The sequence below is a fragment of the Gallinula chloropus genome (assembly GCF_964237585.1).
Source record: "Gallinula chloropus genome assembly, chromosome: 12".
Taxonomy (NCBI): domain Eukaryota; kingdom Metazoa; phylum Chordata; class Aves; order Gruiformes; family Rallidae; genus Gallinula; species Gallinula chloropus.
Genome location: NC_140097.1, coordinates 14115060 through 14129019, shown reverse-complemented (window position 1 = coordinate 14129019; position 13960 = coordinate 14115060). Strand labels below are relative to the sequence as shown.

At 41.1% G+C, this 13960-nt stretch overlaps 1 protein-coding gene across 1 annotated transcript in view; it reads left to right on the top strand.

Moving 5' to 3' along the window:
- Positions 1-277: 277 nt before the first annotated feature.
- Positions 278-13960, top strand: part of UROC1 (urocanate hydratase 1) — a gene marked incomplete at its 5' end in the record, with an annotated part of 40844 nt that continues 27161 nt past the window's right edge. The window contains 5 exons of the mRNA XM_084269649.1: positions 278-403; positions 7021-7151; positions 9796-9889; positions 10838-10897; positions 13517-13645. Of these exons, the coding sequence (XP_084125775.1) occupies positions 278-403; positions 7021-7151; positions 9796-9889; positions 10838-10897; positions 13517-13645 (540 nt within the window). The remainder of the gene's footprint in view (positions 404-7020; positions 7152-9795; positions 9890-10837; positions 10898-13516; positions 13646-13960) is intronic.

The window sequence follows — 13960 nt, the reverse complement described above, 5'->3', positions numbered from 1 at the left end:
AATAAACAGCAAAACTGTGAATCATTCATTTTGGGGGAGGAAGGAAGAGCCAATGGCATGGCACAGAGGGGGAGGTGTGTCACCTGTACTGTCTGTCCTCGCTGCCCGACAGGCCTGTCTGCAAAAGCCAGAGGACAGACTGTCCTTTTTGAGATCACCCCAGGGTGCTGGTACATCTCCATTTCTTAGCATCTTGCTCACCTCCACCCTTTGTTCCCCGTTTCTTGTACCTCTCCAGTTTGGTCTTGCCATTTCTCCTCATACTTCCTCAGCAGATATGACCAGCCTGAAGGAAATCTGCCGTGGCCTTCCTCTAAACCCTTTGCCTGAAAACAGAGGTCGAAGGAAAGGAATACCCCATGCACCCGTGAGAACCCCTAACCTCACTGCTCAGGAGAAAAAGGTAACGTGGGGTTTCACAGGGCCTCACTTCTCTTCCTTTCAGTTACATAGAGCTTTGGGCAGCAGGCGTGATTGCCTCAAAGGCTTTTCTGAGTGTGCACCTACCTTTGTGGCAAATGTATTTCCTTGGTGTTATAATTTCAGTGGGTAATGGAACAAAATACTGGAAACTCCTCTGCTTGCTTACTTTCTTCCTCCCTCAGAGATAAGCAGGTTAATAGGAGAGAGATTTGCTGCACAATGGGTTCTGTGACTTTAAATGGCTAGGTAAGAGGCACTAGACTTCAATGCTGTCAATCCAGCATTGTTCCTTGGAGGTGGAATTATGAATGCTGTTGTAATGGATGCTGCATATGTATGGAAGGGAAAGCTAACCTCTCAAATACAATAAACATCATATGGGGTGAATCAACATCATGGTATCAAGCTACATACCTGTATATTTACATAAAAGATCCAAAGATAATTTATTTTACCCAGCACTCTGAAGTGTCCTGGAATTTAGGCAAGCTTTTAGGGAGCTGAGTTAATTATTTGTCTTTAGTTGTGTAATTCTTTTCCTGCCTTTTTTTTCCTGTTGTTGTTTGTTTGAATAGTCTATGCACACACTGAAGTAATCATTGCACTATTTTATGTTAGAGATTAAAAAAAAAAGGTCAGCAGAAAACAAGGCTCAATGGCTGGAATTCCTTAGGAATTCATGTGGGAGAGGGTAAGGTGGGTTCCATAGTTTGAAAGTATGTGCTTCATCACATGTAACATCACTTATAATGTGACATTCTGGTCAGAACGTACAAGTTCCTTCCCAACTAACAAGTTGCACGCAACTTCCTTGCCCTTGTGGGAGTTCCCCACTGGCATTAGCAGCCAAATTCTTTCAAAGTCCACTTTCACAAGCAGAGGAGAGCGTTGTCAAAGGGTAGAGAGAGGAACAGCTGTGAGATATCCAAAGAGGAATGTCAGGAACATTGACAGCTGAGGCACCCTGTCTGTGCCTGGGACAGCTCAGACACATGGCAGCGTGGCTACTAAGTGTGCAGAAGGGAGCTGTGATGTGTGGTGATGGCTGTGAGATAAAAGAGCAGGGAGTGAGTTTCAGTGCATGTCAAAACATTGCCCAAAATCTCCATTATATCTCTTGCCTTTGCTAAATCAATTTCCCTGTGAGAAATCTGCTGTAGCATGAAGAAGTTGTGTTTCAGGAGAGAAGATGGTACCTCTCAAAAGAATGCCAAACCTGGAGAGACAAAGGTAATGACAAAGTCCTCACTCCCTGTATAGAAATCAAAATAGTTTCCTGCGTCTTTTAAGTGTTGCATGGAGATGGCAGTAGACTGATTTTCTGGTCCCAGTCTACTGTCTAATATCCTACCTTCATGTCTCTTTCATATCTACCACAGGTGATAAGAGGTCATGCTAGTTGGATTTTGGTTTTTTGGTTGTTTTGTTGTTTGGGGTTTTCTTAATTTTATTATAGTGATAAAGATTTAAAAGCTTTCTTTTGGGTTTATTTTACTCCTAAACTTCCACCTAAAGTCTTAACACAGTTAGAGTCTCAGTTTGTATTTATTTTAGGTTTGAAAGGCCAAATCTAATTTTTTAAGTAGTCTTCCATGCTTAGAAAAGCATGTAAACAGACAACTATAGAAAAGTTTTTCTGTCTACAAGGGGTTTTTTCAGTAGTGAATCTTAAATCTCCTGGATTTTGTTTGCAGAGAATAATGCTGAGCTTATTGCAAGGCTGGGCCTTACGTGTGATCATTTTCTAGTTGAAATACTCAGGGGAACCCGTGACAAATGTGAAGTTAATAATGTTCTGTTAATTTCCTCAGGATTTTTCCCTCTCTTCATATGCCTTTATTCCAGTTTTAGCCCTTTCTACAATAATAAACCTTAGCACTCACAACATTTCATTTTCTTGAGCCTCCTTTTGTGGTTACAATAGAAATCCTGTATGTGAGATTTAGACAGTTCTGTGTGTTTTGAGGCTTGCTGAAGGGGTATATGATTCTTCTTATCATACCACCTTTAATCTTCTTGGATAAATCCATCCGTTCTTCAGGACTGATTCTGTTTATGTGTTTCCTGAGTTCTCTTCCTTTGGCATTCTTTGCCTGAGGCCTGAAGCAGCCACATTCTCTCTCTTTTTCTCCACAGCTAAGGAAATCCTAGCTTTCTGTTTCTCAGCATCCTAATGTAAATATACTACAAAGAAACTGCCCCTAAAATCTTATGCATGGTGTGTCTTTGTGGCACAAGGGGGTTGCACACTCAATACTCATTCACATGCCAGTAACACAAGAGCAACTTGGTAAGAATGAACACTTCTCAGTGTTGCTCAGGATCAGAAAGAAGTGGTACATCTTCATCTGTGCAGCAGTTCCTTTACATTTCTTAGAGTCAAATCATGCTGCAGTCTTCCTACTACCCCAGCAAGACCACCCATTACCCAACAACAGTATCACTTGTGTCTGCCACAGGGCCCTGTGGTTAGTAAAGGACCTTGATGACCTTGACAAGCCTCACCTGACATCTCCACGATACTCTCTGACCATAGGCTTAGGGAGTCCATTTAAGCTCAGGCCTGGGACCTTACTCTGGGTTGGAAAGGGTTGTGTTTCTTTTTGTGTCACAGGGAATCCTAGTGCCTAGCTATGGGTCTCACTGATCTGGTGTTCAACTTGGGTGCTGTCTCACACTAGGAATCTTTCTAGAAGTTTCTGGGCTCTATATCTCAATGCTAACAATTGCCAGATGAAAGCCTGAGTTGCACTCCTAGCTTGGCCTCAGACGTGTGCATCACTGATGACCTGGACCCCTGATGGAGCCTAGTTGTCATCCTTGGGCTGCCCTGCTCACCTCTCAGGTATTATGGGGCTGGATGCTGGTTGGTAAGGTGCCTGGCTGTGTTGCTCTGGCTCCATGTCTCTTAGAGAACACCTGAGCCTTGTTGCTGCATGACATTCTAGTACAAAGATCTGAAAACTAGAGCCTGTGAAGTTGCTTAGCACTTGAAGTTCTTGTTGTACTGTCTGGAGAAGAAGCAGGATGCTTGACCTTAATGGCTTATGCAGCCAGAAATGAGGCCACTTCTAAAAGTGTCTGTGTGGATTGAGAAGGCCAATCTGTTGGCTCCCTGTCTGGAACATCTGGCTAACAAGGAATTTTGTTGAACTTTCAATGGCCTGTAGGATGTTTATAGCCACAGCCAGTCTGAAGTTGTCATGTTCCCAACTCAGTTGATCTAAACTGGGACCTATCATGAAGAATAACACAAGAAACAACAATCTGGCTTTTATAGTTGCTGTGTAGAGAATAGTGCCACCGGAGATTCTGGGCCTGGATGTCATCAGGCAGAAGATGACAAGTGGAAGCAAGCAACATTTCCACTGGAAAAGGGGTAGAACTAAAAGTGAACCTGTTGTAGAGTGAGCTAGTTACTTGCCCTCATGCTTCCCTTCCCCGCAGTAAACAGGGAGACTGCAAATCTCAGTGTTTGAGAGGCTCAAGAGCCTTAAATTGTAAGTCCTGATGTTCTTGTTAGAAAATGGGAATGAATGAGATTGCTTATGAAGAAGCATTGGCTCTTCAACAAACACCAGTTAACTGAGAGGCTGGTATACTTGATTTCTCAAGAGAATCCCCCAGCAAAGATACTAGCAGCTAATTAATTGGAGCAGGATTTCATGGGTTCTTTTCACTACATTTTGTTGACATTGTGAGATTGGAATCTTGATTAAATAGCATCAGGATCATGTTGTATCGTATAAATGCCAGTGACTAGAAACAAAGCCACCCTACTACTGACTACAGCTTAAAGACAAGAATTAACTGTTAGATCTATGGGCAGACCTAAGAGGAAGGTTTTGCATCTGGTGCTTGCATTGTGCTGAGCTGAACTGATAATTCAGCAAATTCAGAGCAGGTTTTTCAAATCAGCTTCTCAGGCTCAGGAGCATAAATGCAATTGATTTTAAGAAATCTGGACCTGTTTTTTTCTGAGGTGCTGAGCACATACAGCTTAAGCTTCTGTCAGTGTAAGTTATGAACAGGAAGAACACCTAAATATCAAATGCTCAGTGTCTACTATTTAGAATGTATTGTGTCAGTTATAGGCAAATCAATCTTGCTTAAGCATCAGAATAATGCTTTATATGGTGCTCTAATGAAATCTAAGGATTGTATTGCCTTGCCACAAAAGCATGATGATCAGCCTATTTGAATTTGCTCCTTGAGTGCCTTTCTCAGGTTATTCAATTTACCACTCAAGAATGAATATAAAAAATTCTTCCTGATGAACATGACAGTTGCACTTTCATAAAGCAGTCAGGCTCCATCTAAGCAATTTTAAGAGCCCCAGCTCTCCTATTGAGTGCTTCAGAATCTTTTATATTTAAATTCTTCCAATTTCAAGACTTCATTTTTATGACTAATTCACAGCTTTTTATTCCTCTTCCATATTTCCCTGAAGCTCCTTCCTGCTTTGTCATTTATCCTGCAGTGAGACAGCAGTCAAATGTCACCTTTGTTCAGCCACAGTCTTAGTTCTGTTTTATAAGATCTGCTCTGTATTGTCTGTGCAACCAAGGTGCCCTTCCCACCCTTCATGTAACATCCAAGTTCATGTTTCATTAATGTTTGTGTCATCAAAATTCAGGCTTCTGCTAACGTGTAACGTTAATGGGGTAGAGGCTCAGTCTAAGGGAAACCATTTGAAAATCCAAACATATTTTTCTTGTTTGCATTTTTAGGGCTAAAAAATATTTGCCCATCAGTTTCTTTATAACACAAATAATATATTTATCAAAGACTGGGTGATCCTTGCTGGACTGGAAGAGAAATAGTCCTCCTGATAGTTCTTTCTAGTTTTCATAGGCAACCAAAATGCCAAATACGGCCATGTTTTCCTCTTGATTTTGTTGTTCTAAGGGGTGTAGGTGATTTTATTCTTACTTTAAAAATTTCTTAGGTTTAGAACTCTGTGGTGGCTGCTTGATGCTGAGATTGACTTTGAAAAATCCCTGCATGTTTTGTCATGATGTTATATAGATGGGCTGTTTGTGTTTATAAATAAGATGCCTTTGGAAAATGACTACTTATCGAACTGGAGAAGAATAAGGTGGTATTTGGGAATGGAATTTGCATGTTCTCACCTCTAAAGGTTTTCCCTGTGTGGAATGGCAATCTAATTTGTAGGTTTTACTGGTCTGATCATCAGCTGGTATAAATAAGAGCTTCATTGATCTGAAAGGGCCTGACTTGTATGTCTGTTCAGTAGCAAGTGCATGAACAAAGGCCTCTCTTAGCATGGGGCATTTTTAGATTTAGAACTCTTGTTCTTTCAGTGTGCTCCAAGATATGAGACCAACATGCTCAGATGAAGGGATAGGAGAGCACTAGCCATAAGAGCCAGACCACAGTCATGTTGAATGAGGAGGTTTATTACTGAGCTCGGAGCTTTTTCAGGACTTTCTAACCAGAATGGATTGTGATACCTAGCCTGGATGGTTCTATATACCTTTACTGCAGCCCACTCCTTCAGGTTTTCCAGAAAATACTTTCCCACAACACTTTAAAAGGCCAACAGCAGGTGTCACAAATGTGGGGTGTCCTTGCTATGTTCAGCCTTCTCCAAAACTGGGCTTTCCTATTTGTTTTGTAGGCATTACCAGATTTGGAAGCAAGCTTGATCTTTTCCACAACCTTTAAAAATCATCTTAATGAAGATGTGATGTTCCATATGATTTGTGAATCTCTTCAACCAAAAGTCGTTTGGATAGTGTTGCCATTTTTCAGGGAACTTACAAGATCTTTAAGCGTGAAATTGGCTTTTTAAAGATTACACAATTATGGTTTTAATCAGTTGAAACATGAAATATGGAAACATGACTTAACAGGCTGTTACTGAAGATAGTGATTTATTTGATTTCTTTAATCCAAAAGGACAGGCTGTACTTTGCAAACCATGGGTAATGTGTTTAGGGCAATAGGGAATATAAGCCACGTAGTATCATCTGCAGAATTTAATTCAGTGCCTAGTAATCACTTTAGCTAATTTGGAAGTGATACACATACCAACAATAAAATAATGCAAACCACCACACTCTGCAATGCATTGCAATGCTAAATGTAGCGAAACGTCAGTAAAACTTAGTCCAAGAACATCTTCATCCAGGAGTTTGTCACATAACTCAGGGCTAAGATCCCTTTTGTGAATGGGAAGTACAGCAAAGTGTTCAGGGGCTCAGCCTAAGGATTTCTGAGCAATGTTTTTTCTTGGTAGCTCAGTGCCCCCTAGCATTGTGAAAGGGAATTCATCCGTGGCTGACGTCAATAGCATTGAGCAGTATTTATCAAACCTTCAAGATCTGTCCGTGTAGATTTGGGGGTGTGGGATGGAAAGGGGATGGTTACTTGTGTACAGTAATTGAATCTGCAAGAAAAGATGCAGGTGGAAGCAAGAATGGAGCTCCCCTGGTGTGGGCTTGGCCTTTTAAATATAGCACCCTTGTGATAGCTTAGGCAGGCTTCCAGCTGAGTCCAATTAAAGTTCAGGACCACACAATTACCTCCACTCCTCTTTTACCTTAATTTTTGTCTCTTGTGTTTTTTTGGCAGCTGGCTTTGCGCAATGCCTTGCGTTATTTCCCACCTGAAATCCAAAAGAAGCTGGCAGTGGAATTTGCTGAAGAACTCAGGATGTATGGCCATATTTATATGTACAGGTTTTTTCCAGATATTGAGATGAGGTAAGGACTGGATGATTCACGTTGCATTTGATTGCCATTTGCTTACCAGCTTTCATCTGTGGAACCGACCTTTAAACACAGCATTGTTGCTGTGTTCTAATTTACCTCTTCTAGAAGTCATGCCATAACATGTTAATTAAGTGTATCATATGAATAAATGCAAAGATCTGTGTGTTATTAGATGGTTTCATTTCCAGTGAGTGATACTGTATATTTTGGGATGCTCTTCTTTAAAGCTTCATAACAGCAATCCTTTCCCTTGAGCTTTTTTCTGTCTTCATGAGTCCTATGGGACAAATAGGGAGACAATGTGCACCCATCTGGATAGGCTGTGACAGGGCCAGGATAGTCTCTCTGTTGTAAAGCTCAGCACAGGTGAAAGGGTGCGTAAGGTAGTGTGTTTGGTAATGCCAGCTTTGCCACATACAGAGGTGCCAAATGCCCTGCCCCATTGCAAGTCTTAGTTTCCAGGGGCCAGTCATTACTTTGAGACCTCTAATTGCAACCTGAGCAGAAGACCCTGCAAGAGTCCTGAGCTGGTTCAAGTCAAGTCTCAATTGAACCAAGAGATAAGATCAGAGGAGTGGATGGACTGGGACCTGATATGAGTTGGTGGTTGTTTCCCAGTCCCACAGAGAAGGCTTTCTGGGCTTAAAAGAAAGACTTTTTTCCATCACTGAAACCTGTATCTGACCCTGGTTTGTAATATGCTGTGCCTGTTGCCTCTTGATCTTGGAGCATCACTTCATTCTAGGGCTGATGGGGCTAAAATTTGTGAAACAGAACAGTTTTAGAGAGGGCTTCCAGGGGCTAGCAGCTTTTTTTAGATTGATTAATTATTTTTTTTGCATCCAGCAGGGGCCTGGTTAATGTCTATAGAGAAATCTGAATAAAGCAAGCAACTAGAAAGCACTCTGATTTCCACAGACATCCATAGTTCTGTGCTGCCCATACTAGTCTGGGGTCGGCTCTTGCAGATTTTGGCTAAGGGGAAGACAACTGGAGCACTGTCTGAAAGATCTTGCAGAGATGGACTTCAGAGGACCCTAGTCCCACACTACAGATGAGGACACCTTCCAAGCAGGCTTGGATGAGACAGTTTACCAGCCTGTTTCTATTGCTGGCATGACTGAATCCAGCTTCAAAAGTTTTTTTGGGTCCCTTTCACTGATTGCTCTAATAGACTCTTGCAGTCACAGATTAGGAAATTGCCTTTGTTCTCTTTAGTCTGGTAATACTTGATATTTTTTGTCCCAGGGAGCACAGCCCAACTTGGTTCTGGTCCATTTAACACCCGTGTTCCCAGGCTTAGGTGATATGTGAACTTAGGGTTTCTTATGTACTGAGCAATATTATGTGGAAATACCTCCTCTTGATGAATTGATACCATTCTACAGAAACTCTGTTATCACATCAAGCTTAGAAAAGCAGAAAGCACTAATAAAATAGTTTGGAAAAGCTGTAATGCTTTCCTTCCTGGTTTGGCAATGACTTAAAGGCATTTGTTTTTAGTATCCTTGTGTAAAAAGTTAGGATAAAGTGTATATGATCATGGGAGGAGTTCATTTGCTAGGTCTGTAGAATATACATTCCAGACCTCGGCTCATGAGCTGGCCAGCGGATGTCCAATTATTCTTTTTTTTTGTAGTTGGTACTCTTTAGCCTGATCTTTTCAGAGTAACTGCCTTCCCTGAGCAAAGCAAGTGTCCAACCACCAAAGACCTATGGTCCAATGAAAGGAAGATCATTTAGAAACTATATCAAATGATCCTATCTACTTTCAGGAATTCCCAGCATTTGTAATTGTGTTGCTTACAGAAAGGGAAAGAGCAAAGCTCTTGATCAGTGCTTGTACTTCCTTTTGGTATCATACCTTAGAGGCCTCGGCACAATTGTTCCAAGACCTGTGCAAACACAGTGGAGGAATTGTTTCTGCATGAAGAGCTGCAGTATAAATCTAGGGCTAGAAGATTTAGAGCAGTTTGATACGACAAACAGAAGGTAGAAGAGAAGATAACAATGAGATGATTGCAGGAGTTGGCACTGAAGCACGTGAGTGCTAGGACACCTGACTAGAATACAGCTGTGAGGGTTTTCCATACCTTACCTCTCAACTTTCTGAGTGAAATGTATCTTATTCAGTAAAAAGGCCAATATTTCTCCAAACTAGTTCAGTTTTTGAGGGCTTCTTTGTGACTGAAATACCAACTAGGTGATTTTTCTTAGATAGCATCTTAAATAAGGGCTGATGAGCCTGAAGGCAACTTCCACTGATGCTGTTTTCCTTGGCATTTCAGGACTTAGCTGCTTGGCCTGTGTTACGTTTCCAGCATCCCAGAGATAATTCAGTTAAAGCAATGACATCTCCTGGCCACCATATTTATAAACAGTTGTGGTTAACTGGGTCAGCAAATTATAAACTGAATAAAATTCTTTTTCTTTGCTTAGTTCTAGTAACAGTTAAGACCTGATTTGCTTGTTAAGTTACAAATGTGATTTCAGATCTGCACTTCTTTTTTTCTGTCTTCCCTCCTGAATAAAACCCTGCAACTCAAACCAATGTGTTGTCATGCAGGATATTTCTGTGGGGTATGTTGTTTTGGTTGCCCTTGTGTGTCCTAAATTTTTGTGACTGCTGTTTCAGAGCGTATCCCATAGGAGAATATCCTTACAAAACCAAATCAGCTGCTGCCATTATGTTGATGATCATGAATAATCTGGATCCATCAGTGGCTCAGGTAAGATACAGTGAAAACAAGGAGGCTGGATTTATAGGGCAGCAGCAACTCTGTAAGCTACTTTCTGTATGTGCTCTTAAATTAAAACTGAAGATTTTAGGCATACAGGTGAAGTTAATCCTTGTGCAGATGATTTTCTTTACATGGACTGAACAGGATTTTAGCTGCTCCTATGCCTTTTGCTGGTTCAGTGCCTCAAGGTACATGCCAGCCCCTGTACGTGCAGAGCTGCTGGTGTGTGTTAGCTCGGGCCAGGTTCAGTAGCGCCATGGTGGCCTCCTTACAGGTTGTCATGCTGGAGTGTCCGTTGCTGCAAGGCTAAGCCTGCAAAGGGTCTAAAGGTGATTCTGTACTTGTGGTTATGTTTTGATGCCCAGGGCTTGGGTTCTTTAGTTTCCTGCTGTATGCAGTTCTTAATTCTGCACAGTGAGTTGTAGTGCAGAACTCTGAGGCCTCCAACAGCACCACCAAGGCTTATTCCAGCTCCCACCATATGCAAGGAGCTTGGTCACCACCTGAGATAGGTAGAGCTCAGCCTTTAGTACTGTGCTTCTGCAATTCACATTGAAAAATTAATGCTGATTATTCATGTACCTTTGAAAGCTCATGCCTCAAGGATAGAATTACAAGAGGATTACAGGACCGACGTCCATCCTTACAGGTGCTGCCTATCTTTTTGCAAAAGGCAGAGAGGAGAGAGCATGGATGCTATGCCCTGCTGGTTGTAGACTCTTCCAGCTGTAAATGTCAGTGGCAACCAAACTGTAACCTCACTCAGTCTCTGAGACTGTAACAATAACAAGCAGCCCATTTTAAAAAATATTTTTTTCTAAATTACCACTTTGATGATGATACTTTCTGATTTCAAGGATCTAGAGTGTTGATGCAGGAGATACAGTGAAATGTTTCAGAAAAGTGCTTGTCTTACTCTTAAATTGCCTTTCTCAGTTTCCCCAGGAGCTTGTCACTTACGGAGGAAACGGGCAGGTCTTCAGCAACTGGGCACAGGTAGGACGTTGCTGGATTCAGCTTGTTTCATCAAACCAATTTCACCCTCCCTCCCCCACACACATTCTGTTTCAGCACTTTGTGATAATTCTTGGCAGTCTTTGTCTCAAAATACTCCAAGACATCCTGTCTGGATAGAGGAATGCTCAGCTATGAACTGCGTAGATGGGGGGAGCTTTATTTAGTAAGGAGAGCACAGACAGCCGAATGCAGATACCAAACATAATACCATAAACATACCAAGCTGTGGATGATGATGTAAAGACCAGTTCTCTCTCTTTGATGCATTTGTGCCTGTGTAAGTTGCAGAGATAATTTTAGAGGCATAATTAATTTTAGGAAACAGAAAAGGGGTATCTCTTGCTTGTTTCTGGTACTTCTGTAACATTTTTCTGAACTACTGGAATAAAAAAAGGCTTTGATTAAAGAAAATGGAATCCTGAGTTTCTTTCCAAACAAATCAGATGAACTGTAAGTATTTACATGCTAGCTGGCCAGATCATGGTGCACTTTACTGTCAGGCCTAGAAACAGTATCCCTGATCTTCTCAGAGTAATGGCAGGTGGGTAGAAGCCTGTCTAAAATTGGAGCTAGGATGTGTGATTGTATAATGTCTGTTCTAGTGTCTATTGGCAATCAATAAATGTGATTTAATTGACATCAGCAAAATATTTAGACATGGTTTGTATGAGTTCAATTTATTCCCTTAAGGAAAAGAATGCTCTGGATCTGAATGCTCGGCAGTTGTGTGATATCAGGAGGAACACTTAATGAGCAGCCACCTGAGTGTCTGTGGTTAGGCACAAATGTGGTTACTGTGAATGCCAAAACCACATCATCCCAGCAGGCTCTGGTATGCCCCAAGGCTGCAGAGTGGGAGCAGGAGGAGATGTGGCCTTGAGTAGTGCAGTGTAGAACAGAGAAGGCATGGACAGAAAGCTACATCATGAAGGGCAGCATCACACCTGAAGGCTGGGAAGATCTTTGTTTCTGATTCTGTAGCTTACATAAGCAAAAGCTGACTTAGAGGTTTATGACCCATCTGTCATAAAGGGTCACCAAAGCACCTTGTAGCTTTACCTGAATCTGGCCTTTTGCTTATTAAAAAAATCCATGCAAAACTAACATTGATGAAGTTCCTAGTTAAGGGGAGAGGAATAGATTCTTCACTGCAGCTAGAACCAAGACACCTGGTTTTGTTTCCAGTTAGATTGTAACCTTTCATTTGTGGCTGAGAGAAAGCTCATGCTTCAGTTCCAAACCTGGTAAATGGGAATTAAGTAGAAGTCTTGGGCAGCTTTTGAGGCAAGACTGTTTTGATTTTAAAAAGAGCAGCACCAAGGCAGTGCACATCACTTCTTTATTCTGTATATTAATTAGCAAATGCCAGTTAACTAATGCCTCCTACCTACATGAGTCTTGTAGCATTTCTGGTGTGAGTAGTTTATATAGTAACTTTTACTGGGCTGACATCCTGTAGGCAGATGGGCTGTAAGGTGAAGTAGAAGCACTGTGAAAGTCAGAAATATTATCTTTTCTTGTGTTCTTATCCAGGCCAGAACTATGACCTGCAGTTGTTTCACAGCAAAACAAACAAAACCTTTTTGGTTTTGCTTACTTAGAATAGGAATCACATGAATGATTCAGTTATGACAGAACATTTTGTTCTGTTTGTGGCTTGAAAAAAACATCCTTTTTGGAAATCTGTCATTATGAAGTTCCTAGTGAAAAGGTTCATTTTGGTTTGTCATCCACACAGACCTGTGCTTTCTTCTGAAGAAAGAACTATGTCCAGACTTAACTATATAAGCCTGCAAACAGAACTGTTTTCTAGGAAAGGCTTTTGCCTCTTCTTACTAGTTGTGCTTTTCAATGCAAAAAGATCTACTTTACGACTTCTAGTTTTATTACAATTATTTTCCCAGCCTGCTAAAGAGTTGAGAGTTCAGCTAGTTACTTGTTCTGTCGTAGGACCTTAGATGGTCAAAGACCACTCTTGGGCATCTATCAAGAGTGACTATTGAATTATGCGGACAAAGTTGAGATGCATTTGGGTACTCCTGGGTCCCCGAAGGACTTTCTTCACTGCCTATGATGAAAGCTGAATCTTTGTATTTAATAAGAAAAATTATTTCATTTAAAGTGCATGGTGTAATATCAATATATTGAAAAGATTACAAGCACCAGAAGATGCTCAGTTTTCCGTTCCAAGTTAGAATCAACAATATGCATGGGTATTTTAATCACTTCTATAGGGAAAAATTTGCAGTTTGCCTTTGGAAAGATTGCCAGAAAAGTGCCAGATCCAAATGGTTAATCTCAAGATAAAATTAGAACAGCTTTAAAAATGAAAGATCTCTGGGGTTTGTAGTGGAGAAATTGTACTGGAACTTATTCAGACTTTTGCTAGTTAGTGATTTATATTTCCTGCTGAGTGATGTCTCTTAATGGACTTTATTAAAAGCAAGAATGTGTTGAGAGCTCTGGCTGTTATTCCATATGCGAATACACATCGTTACCTCTGTAGCTGCCTTCAGACTCAAAGTTTAGTAGTTTTGCAAAGGAACATAAATGTAATATGGAAACAGATTCCCTCACTTTCCTTGCTTTTCCTTTCAGTTCTGGTTGGTAATGCACTATTTGTCAGAGATGACTGAAGACCAAACTCTAGTAATGTACAGTGGACATCCTCTGGGACTCTTTCCCAGCCATAAGTATGCTCCCCGATTAATCATTACTAATGGCATGGTAGGTATTAGCATCTTGGTTTCTTTCTTTCCTTCCCCTCTTCAATTTAGTTTTCAAATGTTTGCTTTAAATATTATTTATGCTACCTGAACTTACAACAGCACACAGGGGAACCCTGGGGTCCAAATTCTGCAGTGTTTATTCCAGGACAGTTGCTCTTGGCTCAAGCATGTTGATCTGCAGTGATGGAGGGAACAATCTTCTCCTTATTACAGAATCACAAGGTTGGAAGAGACTGTTGAAGATCATCAAGTCCAACCATTCCCATCCTATGCTAAACCAAAACTATTAGATGACTTCTGTTGTAACTGAGCC